The 24,639-nt window shown below is 39.1% G+C and overlaps 2 protein-coding genes across 3 annotated transcripts in view; both read left to right on the top strand.

The window, feature by feature from the left end:
* DOCK2 (dedicator of cytokinesis 2) overlaps window positions 1-7,401 on the top strand; it is a 133,341-nt gene extending 125,940 nt beyond the window's left edge. The window contains exons 48-52 of the mRNA XM_026035679.1: window positions 1,840-1,967; window positions 2,699-2,879; window positions 4,962-5,082; window positions 5,762-5,904; window positions 6,980-7,401. Coding sequence (XP_025891464.1) covers window positions 1,840-1,967; window positions 2,699-2,879; window positions 4,962-5,082; window positions 5,762-5,904; window positions 6,980-7,054 — 648 coding nt within the window. The 3' untranslated portion in view covers window positions 7,055-7,401. The remainder of the gene's footprint in view (window positions 1-1,839; window positions 1,968-2,698; window positions 2,880-4,961; window positions 5,083-5,761; window positions 5,905-6,979) is intronic.
* A 10,840-nt stretch (window positions 7,402-18,241) lies between these two features.
* Window positions 18,242-20,352, top strand: FOXI1 (forkhead box I1). Of its 2 annotated transcripts, none has more exons than XM_026035701.1 (2): window positions 18,242-18,815; window positions 19,799-20,352. In XM_026035701.1, the coding sequence occupies exons 1-2, from the start codon at window positions 18,242-18,244 to the stop codon at window positions 20,350-20,352; spliced, it is 1,128 nt and encodes a 375-aa protein (XP_025891486.1). The 2 variants fall into 2 exon arrangements, with proteins under 2 accessions (XP_025891486.1, XP_025891488.1); XM_026035703.1 differs by having other exon boundaries at window positions 18,242-18,867; window positions 20,109-20,352.
* The last annotated feature ends 4,287 nt before the right edge of the window (window positions 20,353-24,639 follow it).

Genomic DNA, 24,639 nt, shown 5'->3' with positions numbered 1-24,639 from the left:
ACATGGATTTAATCTTTTCTATGTTAGCTGAAACTAAACTGAAATATATGGGAAAGAGCTTCTAAGCACAAGTTCTTCCAGACAGCTGGTGCGAGCTAGTAGGAGCGATGTTGTTAGTTGTTCTTTGGAATTGCACAGCAGTTGCTTTGGAAATTATTTTATGCTGCTGCTTTCAATGTTGATGAGCTTTTCTGTCTAATTTAATTTCTGAGATTTTATGATGATATGCTCAGGGTGGTCAGGATGGTTAAAGCTTTGACAWAGAGCATCTTTCATAGTCTTTCTGAATGTTGCAAAATTTATGTTACATAGCAGTGGAACGAGTTCTTGCAAAATGCAGTTTTATTCAAAGATTTGTGATGGCATGAAAAATCTTGGCTCAAGAAGCTTCTTATAAATTAATAAAGTTGGTGAATAGCAATATTTAAATTGTGCATAGGAGAGGCAGGAAAAAGTACCACTACTTCTGATTTACCTTATGTAGTTAGTATTCTTTCTGTTGGCTACCATGAGTTTGTTTTATTTATAAAAGAATAAAAGTAGAGTCTTAACAGATGGGTCTATATATTCATGGGAGCAGAGATTCTCATTTCATGTAAACTCTGCAAAATACTTGCAAAGAACTATTGAAACTATGAATGTTTCCCAGTCATCTGCTGGAGATGAAAATGTTAGTTAAAAAAAAAATGACTTTATCAGAAACCATGATTTAGGAACTTGGCATATGAAGTGATATCCATATTTTGATTGTTTTCTGGATATTCAAGAGAAAACGTAGCTGTGTGTTTTATTATAGCATGTTTCCAAAAACATTCATTCGTATGTTTACAGGAGAGGAACAGAAGTAAGCTGGAGAAGCAGTATACAGTGGGAAACACTCAGAACTTGCCTCCTTTTATGAGACTGATGATTTTCCCTGGGTTGAGCCTGCCTCCTCCTGCCAGTTATTCTCAAGCCAGGGAAAATCTTGCATGGAGGAAGAAGAGAGCCCAACTTTCTGCACAGTATAATTCTACACGCAGCCCTCAGAAAGAGAATGGGTGCAGAACTGGCTGAGAAATGTTAGCCTTGCTCCTGCCTTAATGGCCAGAGGAAGAGGCAAATGTCTGGAAATCTCAAATCAAACTGGTTCAGTTAATTTAATAGCAAATGATAAAGTGTGAATAACCATTAATATCAAACTTTTGATATTAAGATCAATGATGCAAATATCCTATTTGCGTTATGGTATCCAATTTACCTGCTAAAGGAGATTAGAAGTCAAAAATCACTTTTTTTTCTTCCATTGCAGAAGTAGAGTGATGCTGCAGCACATAGGGTCATGTCCAATCCAGGTATATGGTGACCTGCTGTTTTTACAGACTTGTTCTTACTGTCTCACTATTAGGAAAAGATGAACTTCATCCATCCACCTGCAAACATATAAAGAAAAAAGGCAATATTAAAGGACAGGCATGGCAGAAGGTTGTGAGCTGAAAAGGAATGTGTAATTATTGTTTTGGAGCAAGGACTGACTAAAGTGATTTGCCCAGTAATGGCCAGCCGCATGTCTATACCAAATGGGATTAGCAAGCACTGGTTTATTTGTTTACTTAAGAAAATTGTTAATTGTGGTTTATTTAGCACTAAATCTCTTCACTACAGCATTCAGGTTGAGGTCTTAGAGAAAGAGTATATCCACTCAGAAGAAACAAAATCACTGTAATTAATAGTGATGAGTAACTTCTCTCATGCCATATGTTAAAACATCTGTGCTATCTCAGAATCTACTGAGAAGAGATGAAATGAGTTTCACACAGACTTTGTTCATGGACCACGCTTTTCTTTTCCATCTTGTAGCCAGATTTCGATGACAAGAGAGTAGGACGGCCAAGATCAATGCTGAGATCCTATCGCCAGTTGTCGGTTATTTCACTGGCTTCCATGAATTCAGACTGCAGTACTCCAAACAAAATTGCTTCAGAAAGGTCAGTTATGAAGTTAATACAACTGTGATGATAATACATTTTTTTTACTCTGTCCTGTTTTATTGGAAGTAACAGAAAGTAACAGTAATTTTATTACTGTAAACAGTAACAGAAATTTTCATAGAATCATAGAATGCCGAAGGTTGGAAGGGACCTCAGAGGTCATCGAGTCCAACCCCCCTGCTCATGCAGGGTCACCTAGAGCACGTGGCACAGGGCTGCATCCAAGCGGGTTTTAAATTTTATTATTGCAATACTACTTAAAAAGTACAAAGCTTTGTTTTGTGCAAATTCATTTATGAGTGAAYGCAGCTTTAAAATGAATTAGCATTTTTCTGCTTGGTTTGCTTTCAGCCCTACCACTGCTCCCCATAAAATTCCCATGTGAGCTCTGACCCTTTTTACTTYAGATGTCCTTGAGCTAATGCACAAATCTTTAAAAAAGGATTTGATTTGCACTTCAGATTAATATACATTCTTCGTAACATTTTAAGATAGTATAATACCTCCTGAAGGCATCTTTTTAGTACCTAGTTACCAGCCGAAGGACATCATATACTTTTTGCAAGTTCAGTATGCACGGCTGCATTAAAAAAAAAAAAAAAAAAAAAAAGGAAGCCTAAGGAAAGGATGACCTGCATTTTTATTTCCCAGGGAAATGACATCAGAATACCCATGACTTTTAAAAGTATCACTTAGCAATTTTTATCGTTTTTCTTTTGTCCTTGCAGCTTTGAACTGGAAGCAGTGCTATCAAAGCCAGTAAAATCAGAATCAGAGGAGAATACTTTGCCAAGTAACCCTCACCCTGAGGTAAAAATGAGAAGGTCCAAAAAAAGAACAAAAAGAAGCAGCGTGGTGTTTGCTGATGAGAAAACGGTACCCGATATTTCCAACTCTGACGTGAAAAGTGTATGTTACTGACTTACAGCAGTATTTCTTGATTCCTAAAACATGAGCATGTTTACTCTTACATAGGAAAAGGAAAACAAATTACACAGAAATCTGGTGTAGTGGAAAACTTGTTACTCTTTTATAAAACAAAATGTGCAGGATACCGAGGCCATCTGCCCTGCCATGAATGGGATTTGCAAGATAAAGATACTGAGGAGGAGATAAATCAGTGGAGGGGGAAAAAAAAAATCAGAAACGAAGCTCTGAAGTTGCATAATTCTGAATCTTGTTTGACTGAAATGGAGTACTACATTGGGAAGGCTCAGCAGGCTTTCCTGTTGAGAAGTAATTAATTTCTTGCACTGACATTTCATGGCATCTCTTTACAGCCAGGATACTCATCCAAAACTTGATGAGTTCTCTTCATCTCTACTTTGCTTTGGGACAGGCAGCTGGAAATTGCAAGACTGGATACAATATTCCTGAAATGGTGCCAGACTGGTCCTCTGAAGCACCGTACTGTCATGGTGCATAAGGAATCTGAGTGACTTTGTCATACTCCTAGATCAGCAGATAGATTTATGTAACTTACATAGTCATTTCTTATACCTTAGAAGGCAATTTTATTTATAAAAAGAGAATTCGCTAATGAAAATCTGAATTTTTTTCTTCATGATAGACAAACCTCATCTAAATATAAATGCCAAGCAATAACAGATGACTGAATTAGAGGGGAGAGAGACAAACACTGTTTACTGTTTGCAAAACCAGTTTGATTACCACAAGTTTTTGCATTGGTGATTTAGCTTGCGGTTAGAGCATAATCCAGGACTGGCAAGGTGTTGTTCCTGTTGCCAATTGCTTGCCTTGAGCCTCAGGAGATGTTTAGATCTCACTACAAAGCATCTCTGTTTGGCAGCCCCTGGGAAGCACGCAAAGCTGAGACTTTGGACAAAGTCATGTTAGGCTACCTGAGCACAAAACTGTGACAATCAATAACTGTCTTTCACAGGGCTACATGAATTCAACAATAAAACATAGTTGCTTCTAGCTTCCAAGCTCAAATTTCCTGCTACCCTCTCCTATCAGATTTGCATAAACCTTCAGGTATGAAGGTTTCCTAGAAGAAACAATGAAAGGATAGTTTAAAATAGCAACAAGTGAAAAAGCAATACATAGATTTTGAGCTTTCTGTGTGGGTAGCCTCGCTTGCATTTGGATCAGAAATAGGTGCTATGTGCATTATATTTTTGTTTCATGCAGTGCTGCTCAGTAAACTAAATATCAGTAAGGAATATAGCCAGGCCAAATAAAATTACTTTATTTGTTATCTTAATGGATGAGGCTACAAATAAGGGGTAAATTTAAATTTTTACATCTACTTGTAAAGAACAGCCCACAGAAAGCTGCAGTTCATTCTCCTGTTGTCAGGTCTTTAAAAACAAGTGGAAAGAAAGACTTTAATCTGTGAATACAAACATTTAAGTATAATGTTTTTCTCCCCCTTCAACAGAGGGATAATATTAATTAATGTCTCGGGTATGAAAAACTGAATCATTTGTAAAATGTATGTGTGTCTCAGATTGTACTGTAGGTTTAAGTTCCCTATTAGGTTAAYGCACACTCTGTTTTTAATAGCACATTACCTTTAGCTGGAGGCATGACCTCAGCCTGTGCTAGTTCTTTCTGCTCATAAAACCAGGGAGTATAGACTCCTTAACAGATCCTTAATGATGCAAATTGCCTGATTTGTATTTCTCCACAATGGTTAACGGGKCTTCAGAAGATGATGAGGTTTTCCAAAGTCTGAGCCTGTTTGCATTTCACCTGAGCTAGCAGCTCACAGAATGGTGTGACTGGTGGCTGTTTGGGCACCAAAATCTAATTTCTCCAGTCCAGGAAGTTTTGAGCAGGACATTGAAAGCCTCTGCACTAGTCTGTTCACCTTGGTGAATGTTTTCTGGAAGGCACGCTTCAGCAGGAAGAATTGCTTGCATTAAGTAGAACCACAACTTCACTATTAGCTCTTTGATATTAGCTCACATTTGTTAATTTGACTCGGTTCATCATGAATGACTTTTTTTTTTTTTTATGGAACAGTTGTCACGGAAATACGAGTTCATGAGTGACACCAATCTCTCGGAGCATGTAGCAGCCCCTCAGAAAACATCTGTCCTCAAACAAATGAGCTTTGTCAGTCGCTCCATGCCTACTATCACAGGTAGGAGGCTGAGGGCGCTGCACAGCTGGCTGGCAAGATGGGTGAAGCAGCAATGGATTTGCTGCAAGCAGCAGCAGGTGGCTGGCCTGCCTCTGTGTCTTTAGTTTTAGTGCAGACATGTAAGGCTGCACTGTGGTTACTGCTTCATCATGTTGTGTGGCCTGGTACATACCAGTGCCAGAAGTATTCCTAGAAGTGTAACTGAGGTTGCACTTCATTTCTAGGCCAGAATATACACAGAAAACACTATCTGTTTCATTTTCCTTTACCACCTCCTCCTAATCCTAGAACATCCCACTTCTTAGCCTGCACTTCATCTATCCCTGTCACTGTCCCTAGGTATCCAAATGCCTGTAACAGGCATTTAGCACAACAAAACAGTGGTTYCCCCCTAGAGTATCATTGCCAGCTTCCTTTTCAGCTATGTGTGTCTTTATTTTTCCTTTGTTCAGATAGGTTCATATTTTTCATGATGCAGTTTCCATGTAATTAGGTTTGATTGATGTCATGGGGATTCTTTTCTTATTTTTGTATTCTGAGGATATGATTAGGTTACGAACTCTCATTTCTCTCTGGTAATTGCAGTAGCCCATTATTTTGAACTCAGCTTTCCCACACGCTTCCTTTGCCTCTCCTTCCTCAGTTTTGTTTTGTGCACCCAATMTCTTTCTCTTCCCAGGATTAACTATGTCAGTGAGCCCTGCGGCGCCCGATGAAACGATTGCGTCACACAGGCTCAGTCAGCCTGTGTTCCCTTCCACCTCAGATGGTGACAAGAAAAATATGAAAAAAAAGAAAGTGAACCAGCTATTTAAAACAATGGTAAGTTGTGTGTGTTTATGGGGAAAAGTCAGTATTGCTTCTGTAAGAATTATAGACTATAAAATAAAATGACATGGTTTTAAAATGCCACAAGCCCCATAAGTCAAACTTTTTCTTCTGAGGAGTGGAAGCTTGCTRGGGTTATATATTTGTCTCCTGCTGTCCTTTTTGTTTTAAAGATGTGTGCCTTAGTCTGTTCAATGCAGGAAGGCTCAGATGTGCAGTTTTGTATCCATACCACAAGAGGTCTCATTTGACCAGCCGATTTTCATTATTCGATTTACRTAACGCTTATTAGCAGAAGAGGAAAGTAATTATTTGTTGTTTGATTTAATTATATTGGGTGGTTAGCACTAGCATCACAGTGAGGGGGGCACAGCAAAGCATGCGCTGTGCAAGTCGGCTCCTGCTGCCAGATGTGYTTCCAAGGAGAAGCTGGTTTATGGTAAAGCCAGTAATGTGGCCTAGAACAGTTTTTTATTTAGTAAACCTTTTAGTGACTTCTCTGGAAATTAAAAAGGGGAAGGGAGGGGAGGTTTCACTTTTATTCATTTATTTCTGTAGAATTTCAAAAAACGCAGATTGTCACCTTCCAGGAGAATATAATTAGGAAATTCTGCATTCAGATATCCTTACTTGTAGGGTTTGAAACCCTTGTCTGTAGGGTTTCACTTGTTCTGAATTTATCCCATACTTGTTCTTYTAAGACGCAGGAGTAACAGCTTTTTAGCATGATCTTACCGCATTTAAACCTACCTTAGGACAAAATGACCTTTTTTACAAGTCTGAAAAAGGTCTGAATAAGGTTTAAAATATTTTTTCTATAGTGATTCCATATGAGTAGAATCATGGGAACAGATTTAAATACAGGTTCATGGTTTTACAGAATAGAGAAATTATCCTGCAAATTTCTCTATCAGATGTCCAGGTTTTGGTCCAGGCTGCAGATCTGATCTCTAGTCACAGATAAAGGATACAAGCTTAGTAATAAATATACATGTTAGTGAACACAATACAGTAGTCATTTTAACCTATGGCACTTTTCCTTTTTTTAATTTTTTTTTTTTTCCCCCAGCGCATTTCCAAAGTTCTGGAAGACGGAAAGCACTCTTCTCTGGAGCACCATTTCAAATCTTCTACGGATCTGTGAATGTCCAAAACCATTTGCAACCAAAAATAATSACATAAATCTATATCTATATCTCCTTTTTTTATATGACTGTCTACTGTAGAGAAAAGCACTGATACTGTAGATAGCTAGTAGAGAATACAAACGACTGTATTCATGGGCTCTGATAACAGTTACTTGTGATATAGATAGAGGGATACAGACTAATAGCATTTAAAGAAAATACTACAGGATGTGCCAACCAGGATATGGAACAAAAGTTTATTGAGCCTCTTTATTACACAAGTCAAAGGACATTGTGTGCTCCCTGGTGATAAAACTCATGCTGGCAAAGATTGATGTTAAAGGGCCATCTGCAGTGCTTAACATATAAGTTAATATGCAGTGCTTTCCAGGCTGCACAGAAGTTACCATTTTGTGCAGCTTGTATAGATAGACCCAGGCTAGCTTTAAGCTACTGTTGGCAGTGTAGTCAAGGCAACAGGCAGCTCAGCACGAAATAGCCRCTGAGAATGTAGTCCCTGGCACCGCCGGGTTTTCCAGGGCTCCCGTTGGGCTGCTGTCCCTACCACACTGCTGTAGATGATCAAATCTTTGAAGAGTGATGTCTGTGACACTGACACTGTATTTCTGAGTTCTTTTCAGAGCAGCAACTGCTATATCGAAATCACGTGCAAAAGTTTCTTTACTCATGTACAAGTTGATATCACATCCAGCATTTTCTACTGTTCGTCAATAAAATGTTTAAAGTTTCTTGTATTTGCCTTGAAAATTTCTCAGTGGAATCTCTAGGTGTGATAATATATTAGTAGTATCTTACTGGCAACATATGTATTTCTATGAATCCATATATAGTGCTCTCCAAATGTAATTGATACTCATGAGATAGAGCTGGAAGATAATGCCTTATCAGCATGAAACTAGATAGCAAGGTCAGCAACTGTCATTTTCTGATAACCTGCCAGTTCTTTCTAAAGAAAAGTACTGGCCAAAAAGGGGTTCTTGATGTGAATAATTAGATTCTCTCACCTCTATATTTTTCAGGTATCTGTGATATTTATTSATTGAATAAAATGTGACCATGTATAAGGTGGCAGATGGGAGATTGACCTTGTTATCATTTTTATGGATGCAGGGAAGAGAATAGGGCTAAAACCTGTGTATTTTTCTAAAGAGTTTGCATTCAGCAGGAGTAATTTATTCAATAAATTTAGTCCCTCTTTGCAAGCGACTACTGTGAATCTGGTTTTCAATAGAAATGATTAGTAGTTGGTGGGTTTTTTATGAAAATTCTGAAGGATTARTTTTAGACAGAGAAGTCCTTTTCACTGAAAGAACCATAGATCTCAAAACCAAAGGGTCCAGTTTAATTAATGATGGTTTGTTGGCATGGATATCAGCAGATTTTTTTCTGCTTCATTTCTTTTCAAAGCAACKTAATACTGTTTCTGAGGAAACACAGAGGAAGAACAAGACTTTTCGAAAGCAAACCAACAAAACCCAAATTCAGTTAACACAGTAGGTGTGAGCAGAACAAAGTAAATGGTTGAGGTGTGTGTTTTACATTTTGCTAATCTGGGAGAAGTAGGGGAGGGTGCCCAAGTTGTCCTGCAGTATTATTTGCAGATAAATTGAAGAAATATTTTTATGATAAAAGATATTTGGAAAGAAATAATTTGGTTTTACTAGGAAAGAGTRAGGACAGGAAGATTTAGCTACTGTTTTTTCTATGTAAAGATAACTGTTAAAGGCTGCCTTTTGTCTATTGTATCTTGTAGCTATGCTTTCATCTGAAAATGGAATATAAGTGTTTCAGGTCAAGCAGTTATGAGAACTATAATTACTGTGCTTCAGAAGAGAAGAACAGAGGGGAAGGAAGAGTCCATGAACAAACAGAAGGATGGCAGGAGTGCAATGTCCAGATGAAGTTTGGTGTCAAGTTGAGTGCCTACCCACCAAATGCAAGGTTCAGACTTATTTTGCTTTTGATTTTAGCATAATTTTTGATGAAGGATGTAGATCTACACTAAGCCAGTCAAGCATAAGYAAAATCATATTGGTTGTCCARTATCACAGATTTGCAGTCTTTTTGMCAGCACAATTTTGGATTGGCAATTAATTATCTTCCACTAGCTTAGGTAGTCCATTTACCCCCATTTTCCCTATGTAGTGATACTTTCCAAGTCCTCATTATGAACTTATGAATTTATTGTTCATGTTTTTGGCAAGTTTGATATTGTTAAAATATATTTTTTTTAAAGAAAAGGGGGAGGGGAAGGGGGCGAGCTGATCTTTAGGAAGATGTACAGACTATCCGTAAGGGTCAGGCTTCTGACATGGAGAATCTAATGGGAAAAAGTGTTTTATTCAAGTTTTTGTGTACCCCAGAGTGCTTTTGCTCTTGACCTGAGAATTACTATAATACACCTGTGTATTTGCTGCAGGTACTGCTTGACAGGGAACTTTTCATCTGTAACACAGGCATTCTGTAGTTTGTTTTCTGTTAGACAATGTAAGTTTTGGATGAGTAAGGAGTGCCATATCAGTTATTGAATATGCAGTCTGCAAACACATTAGTCATCTCTGAGTCTGTGTTTTCCATTCTCCTTGTTGCTACTGTTTGGCCTGGCTTTTGGCTTTTTCTCCAGTTCTCCCTGATATATTCAATCTACTCCCTTATCTTTTTTTTTTCCAATGACTGATCTAGTCCCTGATCTGTCTTTATAGACTCATTATGGCAGGATTATCATTATGTGTCCTGGGAGACTGTACGCTTGCCTCAGTAAAAGAAAGGTCTGAGAGTTCCTCAAGGTTTTAAAAGTACAGGATTTCAAAGTGTAACTGTCTTCTCCTTTTCTAGCATGTTTATATTTATTGCAAGGTGACAYCAAACAACTTACAGCAGTGTAACATGTGAGTAGATCTTCCTGGATGCATCTGTAATGCATCATATGAACTCTAACTTAAGTAAAGTTAAAGAGAATGACAGTTTCAGATGTGGCCAATTTCTTCATGTTTATCACTAAGGAATTCGGCTTCATCCTAACGTATGAAGAAAAGTCATTAGAATTTACATGGTGGAATAATTCATTTTCCATGTGGGATTTGAAATGCAGGGGAAATTTGATTCCACAGTTTTACAAATATAAAGAGATTTTCAGGGAATAACAGTCAGTTTGGAAAGCATAAGCTAGTCAGACAGTGCTGGGAGTTTTTAGTACTAACTGCTGTATTCTACCTTAGTGTTTTCAGGCATCAGCCATTTCACTATAAAACTTAGCTGAGGAGCCGTTTCTAACCTGGTTTGGCAAAAAAGCAAAGACCGGTGCCTAGCACATATTCTGGCTTGCAGTAGAATGGACACTGAATGGACGGGTTAATGCTGCCGTGTTAGTAAAATTCCTGAAATTTCTATGGCAGGGAGATTCGGGGTGTGAGTTGCTTTCTTTGTCCTAACGTATAGCCAAGTGCAAATGCAGGTTTATTGCTGCTTGCTTCGTTGGGACCAGCAGAGCAGAGTCAGAGCTGAATGTAAATGCCAGGAATCCTGCAAGAAAGCACTTCTGGAATGATGACAGGGAAACTACTGGTGAAGTGGAGAGCACCTGGAATATTTGACTTCATCAGTTGGAATATGAAATCTCTTAATTGATTCAGCAACTGTAAATCACACAGCAGAATTTGTACCCAGAGTCATGATGCAATTTTACGCTGATTGTACTAATAAGCCTAAATTCCTGCTTTGAACTGGGATAAATGCCTGAGTGTTTGCCTGTGCTTGCAAACATGCAGGTTCCGACTCAAGGTGTTTACAGCAGCTGCATCATGTCTGGCTCCTTATCAAGTTTTTTTTTTTTCATTTCAATGCAAGTCAGAGCAGTGGAAATCCCTTTGATACAGTGATGTCATTTAAATCACCAAAAAGCCAGGGAAGCTCCCACATATGAAGTCTCTCACCCTGCTTATGAGAGAGCCCTTTCAAATGAGAAATGCTTTATAAAATAGCAAGGTAAGGGACAAGGCAGTTTTGTTTGCCAGTAAAACTGGCTTCTACTTTAAGCCAGGTCCGATATTTATATTTAAAGCCATCCGATCACATAAATTTCTAAATTTGCTCTTCCATTTAAGGATTTGAGGTTAATTGTCATGAGAATACCCCAAGTCCATTTCTTTTGTTCCAGCTTCAGTGTAATGTTAATTAACAGATAAAAAATTGTCCTAGAAACTGGTTCCATATATGCTGACCTCAATAGGAATCATCTATTAATATAGATGATTRTAAAGTCAAGCCACTAGCTAATGAAAGAAAGAAAACACAGATGAAAATAGAGAGAAGGCCTAGGGCATTCTGTTTAAAACAGCAATAGCAAGGATCCATTATCCAGACAATAGAGTCAAGAATTATATGTACTTACAAAGACACAGGATGTTTCTCATATAGAAACCTACAAAACTCAGCCAATTTAAAGCCAAATTGTCTTCTGCCCTATTTCTCCTCATCCTCCCTTCTTTAATAACTTCTAAGAAGGAAGGAAATATTAACCATTTAATGATCCTTTTTCTCATTAGCTTTTGGAGAGYGAGTATTTCCATCTCATTACATTAAAGGAATATGGAGGCCTCCATGAAGCAAGTTCGCAGTCATCCCCACTCCTGGGTACTTTAAAGTAACCACGAGTACTTAGCTACCCACTTTTCTCTTTCCAGAACCAAGTTCCTACTTCCTCCCAAGGTCTTTTCGGGAGAGGACATTGAGCAACATTACTGGGGCTGCCCACAGTTCTAAGGACTTCAGCATTGGCAGGATTTACTGCTCTGGGGTGACTGGAGGGGTTATTCTTTATTGACTCAGTCTGTAATTTTGTCTTCTGATTTGCTGTTGTGATACAGCGTGTGCTAAAGATTAACACTATAAAGGAATAATTGTTCTGCAAACAAACCCAAGCTAAGCCATGCATCTCATAAACTTTAAAATGTTGGATAAATCTAACTATGTTCTTAAAGTCGGTAGGACAGTTTGATTAGTTTTCTGGACAGCATTCCTATTTGTCTTTTTTTTGTCTTCCAGCATAGAAGAAAACCTTACTGTGCCATGACTGACATTTCATACAACTGATCCCAGAATTAGATGGCCACTGTGAGAGTAATTCTGCCTTAACAGATACGATTTGTGTTACATGAGTATTAGTATATGCCACAACTCTATATACCAAATAATGCACATTGCTGTTCAACTTTCATTACTGACAGACTATTGTGAGAAGGTATGAGCAGTCTGCTCCACAAATAACTCTTCATAGGCCTGCTGGTTTATTTGAATGAATCAGTTCAGCTGATGGTAGATGGTTGCTGATATTGATACAGTGGAGTTAAGTGTGATTATGATGGAAAAGGCACAGGAAATGGAATGGGGATAAGAAAGGAGTAATTTAAGGTATCTATGCCCTGAGTTGTCAGGCCTGCAACCAAGGAGGAAACTTTGCCTTAAGAAGCAGTAGGAATCTTGTACTGCTCCTGTAATTTTGTTAAGGCTAAAACCCAGCATGTTTTACAGAGATTTTAAGGTAAGATTTTGCCAAGAATGTTTGCTCCCATGTGTTTATACAAGAGAAAGTAACCCTGACTAGTGATGATAAGCAGCTCTTTTAGGCAGGCAGGCTGCATTTTATCATGCAATAAAGCATGATAGGGTTACATGTCCTGATTGTGCAAATGTGCAGGAATGCAGAGTCTGTATATGAATTCAGTTGCTTTGATGGTCTCGGCAGTGCTTTAGTGGTGCTTTGGCACACTCAGCAGCAGTAACGCATGCTCAGGGTTAAGCTAAAACTTGAATCTGCGGAGTCTTTGTTAACAACTGCATTTGGGCAGCTTTTGCGGATAATAAATAGTTCTATTACAAATCAATATTAGCAAAGGTAAGCCAGAAGAAACCTAAAAGAAACATGTTGGAAGTTTCTAAACATACCAGAATCATCTACAGAATTTCAAAAGCACTTGAAAGTGAGGAAGGCTTATATATACTGTTGTTTAGTTTTACAGATCCCAAGTCTAGACCAATATAATGTTGCTCAGCTGACAGTTATCAGAGTAAAATACATATACTGACAAGATCTCTCTAGGGCTGATCCAKATTAGTTCAATGCACTTTCAAACGTTGTCACAAGGGGGAGGTAAGTGGTTGCAGCACCGTGTCTGTATAAGACAACAGAAACTGAAGATCTGTCTACACAGACATTAGAAAAACTAGAATGAATTAACTGGAAGTGCAAGGACAATGAATGCTCTAAGCCACCTCATCAGAAGTTGGATGATCTTAATTTCCTGCAGGCAAATCCTTATTAAATTAGCCTGAAGTTTATCTATGACTGGGTGTGTTCACAGAGTAGTTTACTGCATTTACATGTAGCAGTGTACTGAAAAGTCCTGGTTCTAAAATGTCTTTTCAACAAAATCTTTGTTTCAGTTGTGGAGGGAGAGGCACAGATTTATCTGTGCAAGCAAGTAAGTCAATACTGAAATCTGGCAACAAAAGTATTAGCATGTTACTATCTTTTTCTTCGTTGAAATTATTTCTGTGAAGGGCACAGCAGTTTAACTTTGAAGGATTTTGGAAAGATGTACAGGTTAATTTCCTTAGTAAATACAGTCAATATTCATACAACACCTCATTAATTTTTATGTTTGTTATAAGCAAATATGTAGAGTAGTAGGTATACAAGAATATGCAGATAATCTGGAACAAGCATTTCAGCTGTTAGGAAGCTAGTAGCAGCAGAGAATAATACTGATTCTAGAGAGCGTCTCTAGGTGCACTGCTTTCCTCTGTTGGAGAGATGGCTTTGAGTGTGACAGTGAGAGGAAATCCTTGTAGAGTCTCTCCAAGGTTTGGACCAAGGTCAGTGTTCCTCCCTCAGAGAGTGAGTGTGGCTCTGTTTCTTGGCAGCAGATCCCGAGGGAGCCACAGGCAGTGGAATGGAGGCTCCAGATTTCCTACTGCTGTCACAAATCAGGACACCTGTAATCCCTTCTACCATATTATATGTTGGAGAGATGATGGCAAGGCCTTTGTTGAAGCAAGAGCTATGACTGCTCTTATCAAACTTGTTATAATCAGAAAGCGGCTACTAGCACTCATGAGGTTATGCAGTCTTCTAAAACCCTAGTTATAAAGGGTTTAAAATGCACAGTGGAATTGGTATGAAATATCTAAAAAGTGTAAGGGCATTCTGACATTGTGATATTAATGGCAGTGGTCCAAAGGATATTTCTTTTTCCATTAATTTAATGTTCAACCTGCATTTCTGGAAATGAAGCTCTTAGTTCCCTTGTTTTGCAATAGTGTATTTTGTATTTCCCAAGCTTTTATAATGACCTTGAGATGGCATTGCTTCACCTGCTTCAACTCGTTTCTTCTGATGGTCACATCTATTTTGTGCATACAGTGGACAGAATATTATTGGAATAAGGGAAAAAGGTCTTTACAAGTACTTCACTGGCATTTGTTTTCATGTGTGAATATCTCATGGAGGGATACCCCTGTTTTTGAATGTATTATCTGAATTGTTTGCCAAAAAGCTGGGTTGCTTGCTGTAGTGAGTAGGAGATTAATCCCTCCTCTTTTACCGCTGTTTTTGTTGCCATACAAATAGCCTATATGATCTTTTCTTCAGTCAAATCAAATATTAAACTGTAGTCATATAACAGGATTGGAATTATATGCAATATTGATAGTAGAGCATCGGGCTCCATATTCATTAAAAATAGATTTGTGCATTGGCAATGCATATATAAAAATAGATTTGTGTATCTAGAAATACATATTATGAACTGGATCTAATGTGATCAATGAATATAATTTTTGTCTAATTAGCTGAAGTGCATGGTGCAAGATTCATTTTACTCGCTATTTGAGGAACAAGATTTTTAAAAAATTCAAATTTTGAACCTTTTTGAGCAATCAGAATAGCTTTGTGCTGTTTGGTCCTTCACAGCATGCAGCTGTRGTGTTTTTGATCTAAGTTCTAGTCACACTGTGAAACAAAATTAAGATCTGCAGGTGCTTCTGATACCAGAAAGTGCTGTGCTTTATTTTGCTTTATCATTTCACAAGATCCATTTTGTAAACTAGATTTGTGAGCATCTCAACCTAAGTATTTCAAAAGCCTATAGAGAGTTCCCTATATTACTGTTTCGCTTGCTGACCACATGTTTCTGCTTTCTGCTGTGTGTTGTTGGCTTCCATACACACCTTTCCCAGGAATAGGGATCAGGAGTGAGAGTGCTAGGATATCCCATTTTTAAAATGAAATTAAATGGAATATTTCATCACCCAAGATTTTAGGAAATAATGTCATTTGTAACAAGACAGCTGGTATGAGAGACATTATTGTTTGCTGGAGAGGGGTATGTGGGAGCTGACTTAAAGACCTGTGGAGAAGAATGGTTCTGCAGGAGGCTTGGCCTTAATCCTGCACAATTTGGAGCTCCACTTTATAAATCCATAGGGACAAGTCTTCATTTAACATAACAGCTGATGACAGTCTTTGGTTACAAGTCAGGTAATAGAGATACAGAGATGTCTACACATACAGAGCTGTAGAGTATCATGTTTTAGTAAAAAGCATTAAAACATGGTGTGCATCCTGCCCACAAAGACCTCACCGAACCCAATACATAGCGTTCTTTGCAACTAATGCTTTTTTTTTATTATTTTCTCAGCCCCAAGTATAATCTGTCTGTATAGTTTTGCCAATAAATCACCCATTACCATTTTTTTTTCTATGGAAACCTCACTGTTTTTTCTTTTCCTTTCCCCACTTCTAGCTTGGCTACTTTCTCCATCCACCCCTACCAAACCCAATCATCTCAGTGGTGATACATTAGTTCTAACTGGATGTAGCTGCCCTTCAGAGCAGTATTGTTCAGAGCAATCACAGCTTGAGCAGTTTATTCTTTCTTTGCTGTATTTTGCCTGCATAAGCAGCATCTGTACCTGAGGGCTAGCGAAGTTGCTGCAGTGATTCTCGGGCAGTAAGGTGTGCCTACAGGACTAATAAAGTACCACTTTTACTGGTGGTGTTTTATGTTCCCGAGCAGATCGGGCACAGCCACTTGGAAGAAAAAAGCCGCTGATCGGATTGTGTCTCTGTTAGATACGGTGCCAGCACCCATATGCCAGGGAGGGATCAGACCTTTGCACCCTCTTCCTGAGACACAGGCAGAAGCCTTCATATTTCACTGTGCTAATAGCAGTACGTGCCCTTCCTTACCCCGGTGCCCTCCCTGCTAGCCCTGTGTCATACTTTGCTAAAATGTCACATCAAGGTAAGTCTGCTAGTGAGGGGCGGACCTGACTGGGAGGTGCTGCACCAAAACTTCATAAAGCTTACAACCACTGCACACTCGGGTTGCAGAAGTGATTTTTTTTTTTTTGTTCTTTGTAAAGCCCGTCATATTTTTTTAAAGCATGTATTTACCTAGCACCACTTCAATGTATTTTAATTGTGAATGAGCATACAGAGCATTGCTTATCAGGGAATAAGCATTTAGATGCCAGTTATCAAAGTCTCTGTTGCAGTGAGCTGAATTTTTCCTTCTTGGAATAAGCAAACCTTGTTTTAATAAATTACCCTTTTTTTCGGGGGGGGGGGGGAGGGGGGTGTCTTTTTCAGCAAAACTGTAATTCGTTCAGAGGATCAAGATTTGTCATAGTTTCTTTTTATACAATACCCTGGGTGTTGGTTTCTTTTTAAAAAAATGACTTTTTATTCATTTGATCATTTCCTAAACATTTGTCCCATTGATTCTTCTATAACTACTGGTGTTTATTAGCAGTACTACAAATGTACCTTGAAGATATATCTATATACTTTTCCTTATACTGCAGATAAGTTTCTGTGAAGTGAAAGCATGGATTTATTAAATAGCAGCTTCAGAGGTCTGAGCTGGCAAGTTGGCTAGCTGTGTCTTTCAGTACTCCATATTTCAGCTGTAATGCTAGTGACATTTGTTGTTATCTGTCAAAACAACAACAATACAAACATTATGTTGGTGAATCACTCCAGCACTGGGGGAGGAGGTAAATCTTGGTGGTGATGCTGCAGCACAGAAGATTCAGTGAGGTGATGAATGTATGACAAAGCAAAGCCTTAATTTCTTGGGATAGCCATGAATTCAAATCTGCAGGTGAAAATTTAAGCTTCTGCAGAAGTCAGGGGAGTAGTGCTGTCTTAAAGCCCTTCTTGTCACATGAGGACCTAAGCATTTTCTTTAACTGCATTGATTACTTTAGCTGAGTGTAGTTTCAAATGTATGTACCTTGCATATAAAAAAAGTATGCAAATGTCACAGCTTTTGTCTGAAGAGAACTGCAACTACACATTTAATCCTATGCACTTACACAGTCTAAGAGCCATCCCCATTCCAATACACACATCAGTGAGGATGTGCTTTTGTTTTTCCCCCTTGGTAAGTATAGGTTGCCAGTCAAGGGAAGTCATGAAAGGTCTAAAGTTTTTTCTTGTTGAAAAAAAATTACAGCTCTAATGAAAGGTTTGATAATTAAGCTTGAAAAAATCTTTATCACAAGATTAATCCTTACTTTAGCAAGTAATTCCATTTAAATCAGTAAAATTACTCACGTGAGTAACCTGTTGCAGAATTTGGCTGCAGTACTATGATTGCCTAGGGGGAAGTACAAGCAAGTCTGCAATTAAAATTACAGAAAGAAAAAGGTATTTAGTAAAAAAAAAAAAAAAAAGTAATATGCATGCCTACTGTTTCATTGAAGAATGACCATAGCTTTTGCCTTTTTTACTAGCAGCAGGGCACATCTCCTTAAATAAGAAAGATAGAAAAGGTAGAAAGGGGAGGATCTCAGATCAGGGCTTTTAACTTCAAGGCACTTTAGACTTTCTTTATGTGCATTATATTGGTGGAAAATTCCTTCATTCATTTGAAAAGATAAAGCGTTGCAACTTTCACATTTGGTCTGTGTGACAGCTATGACTTGCTGGGGCTGCCAGCATTCCAAAAAGGATATCGGCCTCATCTGCAGCCACTCAGCGCTTCGGGGTGGAGCCTGCAGCACGAGCCGAAACATTTACAGGTGCATAAGTACGCAGGGAAGGGCACAGGTGATGCACCTGCCTCGGAAAGGAGGACTCGTGCAGGTGTGTTGTAACGCACGCAGCTGCCTCTGAGAACATGAGCTCCTTCGATCCACAAGCGCACTCCCCGCCACGCTGCAGCCCACAATTTCCAAATATCGGTCAAGAACCTCCAGAGATGAATATCTACTATGAGAACTTTTTCCATCCACAGAATATCCCAAGCCCACAACGACCTACCACCTTTGAGACAACGGACTACAACACCACTCCCAATCCTTACCTCTGGCTAAATGGACCTTCCATTACCCCACCGCCGTACCTCCCGGGCTCCAATGCCAGTCCCTTCATTCCTCAGTCTTATGGGATGCAAAGGCAGCTTCTGCCTAACATGCATGGCTTGGGAGGACCTGACCTTGGCTGGCTTCCTCTCCCATCCCAGGAAGAGCTGATGAAGTTGGTTAGACCACCTTACTCCTATTCTGCGTTAATTGCCATGGCTATCCATGGGGCGCCTGAGAAGCGGCTGACTCTCAGTCAGATCTACCAGTACGTGGCCGACAACTTCCCGTTCTATAACAAAAGCAAGGCTGGATGGCAGAACTCCATACGGCACAACTTGTCGCTCAATGACTGTTTCAAGAAGGTGCCACGAGATGAAGATGATCCAGGTAGAGTTTTCCTCCATCTAAACTTGATATATTTTAAAATCCCTAATTCACAGTAAAGGCACAAAAGAGGTCAGAACCAGGGCATGTCCATAGTAGCTCCTCTGTTTTCAGAGTGCTGTACTGAAAGGCAGCCGTGTAAACGTGGGCTCTGCATCTATGCTGCTAATAAATCTGTGGAAGGGGATCAAGGATCAAGGAAGGGGATCCTTTACTGTCTGAGGTCTTTCTGAGAAGGGATCCAGGTGCTGAGAACACAGCAAGTGTTGGATCAGGCTGAGCAAGGCCCATTCAAAACTCATGTGGTATAATGCATACGACTAATCTCTAACTTGATTAGGAATTAATGGAAAGAGGATAAGACAAAATCAGATATGTCTTTGAAGTTCAGTAGCTTTAGGGATTCAAGAGCAGTTCTCATGACTAGTATGCTCTTGTTTGTTTTCAGTAGTGCTTTGTCTAGAATCCCAGCTCTTCTGTTTCTAACAGTTTGGCCAGTTTGCTGCCAGATTGTTCCTTTATTTATTGTTTTCTATCAATAGGAGCATTGAAAACTTTAAGAACAGTTCAATTACTATGCCACAAAGAGTTGACAGTCTTGTTCTGTCTCATCATGATGCTCTTGCAAACCCCTGAGTGAGGAGTAGTATAGAATATGGTGTGGTCACTCTCTCCTATCAATTCATTGGACTGGCTATACGCTTAAAACTTTTACTCAAAAAAAAATACTCCCCTGGGGTGCTTTAAGTTTTGCCTGTGTTGGTTCTGTGCTGTGATGGAAGTGCAAGATTCGGCCCAACACTTTAAAGGCTGCTTTGAATTCAAAAGACTTGTGCAATTAAGAAGCTTTTTCTCTTGCAATTCTAATGTTTCTTTGAAGAAGTTATGAGAAACGTATTATCAAATACTATTATCAAATACTAGAAAACTGCTCTTCACTGTCTGTGTATATCTTTAAACTAAGCCTGTTTTGTCCCTTTTGACAGGAAAAGGGAATTACTGGACTCTGGACCCAAACTGTGAGAAGATGTTTGACAATGGAAACTTTCGCAGAAAGAGGAAGAGGAAATCTGACATTGGGAACAGTGCTGCCTCTCTTGCCTCTGAGAAATCTGAGGATGGTGGCCTGACTGGCAGCCCCAAAGCTATAGAGCATCCGGATATCTTGGAGAACTCATCAGCTGGGGCTGACAATTCACCTGAGAAGCGATCGCCACCTCCATCCTCCAACAGTCCCTGCCTCAGTAATTTCCTCTCCAGTATGACTGCGTATGTTAACAGCTCTAATTCAGTGAGTCGATCGGTGCCTTTGGGACTAAACACTGAACCCATTGACAAAATGGGACAGAACGTGGTAGGCTTTAATTCTTATTCCCCACTCTCTAATATCCCCAGCCACGCTGTGGGAGAGTGGTCCAATTCCATGCCCTCCAGCCATCTTGGCTATAGCAACTCGGTGCTCAACCAGTTTAACACCCATTTTTACAGCAGCATCAGTACAAATAACACCCTGTATAATAGGGAGGGGACAGAGGTTTAATTTAAAAAAAAAAAAAAAAAAAAAGAGGATTGCAAGACAGCAAAGTATGGGTATTTGTAAGAGTTAACGCTAATTATCTGCCCACAGAACATTATCCTGTTGTCTCTGGGACCTGCATTGCGTTCTATCTTCTGACAGCCCTACGCTTGTTACCCATTACACTTGCACAGATCACAAACACTCCACATGTATTTGGCAGCTCCACACAAAATTTCAGGATTTGTAACAAGAACCGTAGTGTGAAGACTTCTGAAAGATGTAATACTCCCAACCACGCTCTTTAGAAATCCTTGGAAAGTTAGTGTTTCCCTTTAGGCCTGAAACTTTCTGACATGGTACATATTGCTATAATCTGTCTCAAGCCCTAACATGAATGTGGTCATATCTCTTAATACCCCTTCTTGCTGACATGGGTTGTCTACACTAGGCATGTTTGACAATTTCTTCTTTAGATAAATCTATTCTGAGACACCGAAGTCTGCAATACTCCACCAGTGCCTATAATACAAGTAGTATGTAGTGAGTAACAAGCAGCACTCAAAGGGTATATGTCCTCCTTGGTTTTTTCTAATAATGTTATGTACATGGGCTAAATATTGATCTTTCAACCCCATGGAGAATATGGTTGAGAAGCAGGCTGGCAACATGACAGGCGTAACAGTCATGTTGAAACTGAAGAGAAAACAAAACATTATGGAACTTTCTTTGCCCATGCAATCCGATCTTACTGTTTTCCATTCCAGATACAGGGTCAAATTCTGTTTGTTTTACATAGGCAAATCAATTCATGTAGGGAAAACAAGTTCTTCCCTGAATAAATATATATATATATATATGTGTGTGTGTGTGTGTGTATATATATATGCATATATGTGTGTGTGTATGTGTTTTTTTGTTAAAGGCTTGCCCTTGTGTAAATTTTAGAAGTAATGCTTATTTTTCGTACACTGTGCTATAGCCACAAACAAAATTCTAAAACTTGTATAACTTTTTCTTTTTTTCAAACCATGACTTCAATCAAGCAAGCACTATGTTGATATAACAGTAATTTCTCAAACTGGATAGCCTGCAGCATACATGGAAAGCAAGTTTAACTGTTCACAGTTGTGCATTGACCAGACTTTTAGAACAATGGAAAAATATTAATGTATTGTAATAGATAACACTTTATCTTGATTTTTTTTAATGTAAATGGATACCATTTTGTTACAGGATGCCTCAAAAGCATTTTTAATAAAGCATTTATATAGAAGTGTGTGTGTGTGTCTGGACTTGTGTGTAGCATTCTTTTCATGCCTTCAGATCTCACCTTAGAATTTTAACTTGTGTAGTTTGCCTCAGAAATGTAATACATTATTCACATAATGTCGGAAAGGAAAACGACTTATGTCTAGGCAACAAAATTTGCATGCCTGAGGAACCAAATTGCTATAATTGGCTGCTATTATGCAAAGTAACTGCCACTAAGTAGAAGTTGTCCCTACAGATTCCCTGCTAGAGCTAAGCACTGGCAATCATCTGGAATTCCAGAAATCACTCTATTTTTTCACAGACTAATTGGTCAGAAGATGACTGCAATATTTTCTACAGTCTTGCTGATTTTTGTTTGTTTGTTTTATGTTTAGAATTTTTTCTCTATAGAAGCAGCCATGAATATACATGCATACATATTTCTGTATGCATTACGGTAAGTTTCGACTTGAAAGCCAAAACCTAGGTAGTTTCTCAGTAAACAAGTCAAATGACCTTCTGCTGGTATGCTATTGCCACAACTCTAAGTTCCTCTAAAGGCAGGCACATGGTAAGGCTTGAGCTGTTAATCCTTGCCCTCAGCATTTTACAATCCTTTCAAGAATCCCAGCCCAGTATGTGGGTCGTAATATGCCCTATAAGTCCAGGGCCAGCAGCGTTTCCTACACAGAGAAGTGCTCGTGATGAGTAAGCAACACGTTGAGTCAGTACTCTTAAGTCTTGGATTCAGCAGTGATATAAAAAAATACACAGGAATATAGTTCCTGTGGAGTGTGGTGGAGCTTACCAAAATAAGGGGAAAATGGATTTGTTTTGTGTTGGCGTAGAWGATGTTCCATTGTGGACCTACAGAGCAAACTAGGGGAAAGCTATGCAAATTATACCTAGGAGATTGACGTAACTGAACAACAGCAGACAGTAGAAAGCAACTGCTGTCACTCAGCATTTTGTTTGACCTTCCTAGCTATCTCTTCCCTCTCAAATAATAAAGGGAAGTTGGCAAATATACAACAAGTTGCAGTTGTGGCTTGGTGCTTCTTATGCTGCTGTCAATGAAATACCATGCTCAGCCTATATGTATTGAAAAATGCTATCAGCATGCCAGTTCTTCACAGGCTGAAGCGTCTTCTCCCGTGGCTTCCCAGACTGTGTAGGTTACTGAGCTTTCTGTGATTCTCCCACTGGCTTGACACATCAGCTGCAGTGATGAACCTGCTGCTCAAGAAGTTGTGGAAAGGTATACGTAACATTATACACACACACGAACACACACACATATAGAGTATGTATACAGAGATACTCTTTTTAGCTGTATATGGATTTTTATATTTTTTCAGGATGAATGGACTTTGATAACCAGCTATTTCAATATGTTTCTGGAGCTACTGCCCATCAGTCTAGTGTGGAAATGTAACTTCATAGAAATGTGGCTGTGCTGTTGATATGAGCAGCAGCTGCACTCCTCCGCTGAAGGTAATGCAACTACTCATGTATTTTACTGATATGGCAAATAGTTTTCAAGGAGAAGGGCTTCGAGGCATCTGTTTTGGGTTGGTTGGTTTGTTTGGGTTGTTTGTTTCAACTTATATTAATAAAGAAATACTTAAACTGCTAGTTCTAACGAGGGTAGTTCTGTAGTAAGTAGTTCTAACTTCTGCTCTTCACAGACTTATCTACTTTACAAACATATTTACTGACTGATGCTGTTTGAAAGGAGACTTTGTGCTTCAAAACTTCTGGGTAGTTTTATCTGTGAAGATGCTTGGTTGGTTATTCGTTTCTCAGGTGTGCTTCCTACTGTGATTCAGCTATTCACATGCATTGTGGACATGATGTTCCGTGACACTGCAATTACTTGTTCTTGTTTAAATGTAAAGTCAGGTCTTAAAGACTACTCCCAGCCCAGCCCAAGCACAGTCAACCTTAAAGAGGTCACAGTGTGCTACCTCTTCTTCTCCCTTTGTCATAATAAAACTTGTGCAGGAATTAGAAGATTTCTGATTAGAAGTCTTCTGATGCTTTGAATAAAAAGAAATAATTCCTAAATGTAGTTGAAGATACTAAAGACCAGCTGCTGAATACCTGCTGCATGTTCATCTCCACAGACATCATTAGAAACACCTGCCCCAGTGTCCTTGCAAGCAATAAAAGGGTTTAGCCCTGGCTGCAGTGCCAGTTCTCAATTTTCAGTCTGTTCATTTGAGGTCTGAGACACAAACCAKGTAAGAGATGTGGGGCCTGTGAGGCAGCCAGAGATCATATATACCACAACCTCAAAGTTGTGCATCTAGTTTTGGGATCAACTGTAGATCTTAGAGTCCTGCAAAACAAGGTGCGTCCTTRGTTGAGAACATGATTTCAGGCTCCCTTGCTCCAGAGCAACCCAGGCAGAGCCCTGCCTACCACTCCGGTAACTTTGCTGCAAACAGGGTGTTTTGGTAACAACAAATCTATTTGCCAGAAAAAGCAATCTACTAGATCTAAGCAAAATGAAGCCACAGTGAGATAAGACAAGTGTAATCCTCGCTTATTTGCCAAATCAAACTACATCATGGATGAAAGATGTCAGGCTGCTTAGGAGATAGGACTCCTAATGACAGAGGAGTAACATTAGATGCTACCTTTGCACTAACAATGAGGATGTAATAGAGAGCTGTTAGCAGGCAGACCAGGCAAATCCTTCCTTGCAGTCACTATGCAGGAAGTGTAATTAACCTCAGTGACAATTTATAATATGGATCATATTTGCTTTAAGGGCTAAGCCTCAGGCAGCTTTTAACTGGATTAGGCAAAATAGTCAAAGATCATTCTATACTGTTTTTTTACTTTATTAATGATAATGGTTTGCATAGATTATGAACAGTGTTTAGTATTTGTTCTGAGGCTGCTAACACACATGCTGTTTTGGCTGCAGATGAGCTTCCAGCCACTCAGCACCCCTTCTTGTAGGAAATGAGTGCCTTTCTCCTTACCTACAATTCTGCCTGCACAAATGCTTAAGCAATCCATTCCTTAGTTGAATTCAGTGAAAATGAA

The sequence above is a fragment of the Nothoprocta perdicaria genome, unplaced genomic scaffold, assembly GCF_003342845.1.
Source record: "Nothoprocta perdicaria isolate Ctin4 unplaced genomic scaffold, notPer1 scaffold_165, whole genome shotgun sequence".
NCBI classification, from domain to species: Eukaryota; Metazoa; Chordata; class Aves; order Tinamiformes; family Tinamidae; genus Nothoprocta; species Nothoprocta perdicaria.
This window is presented reverse-complemented; position numbering and strand designations above follow the sequence as displayed.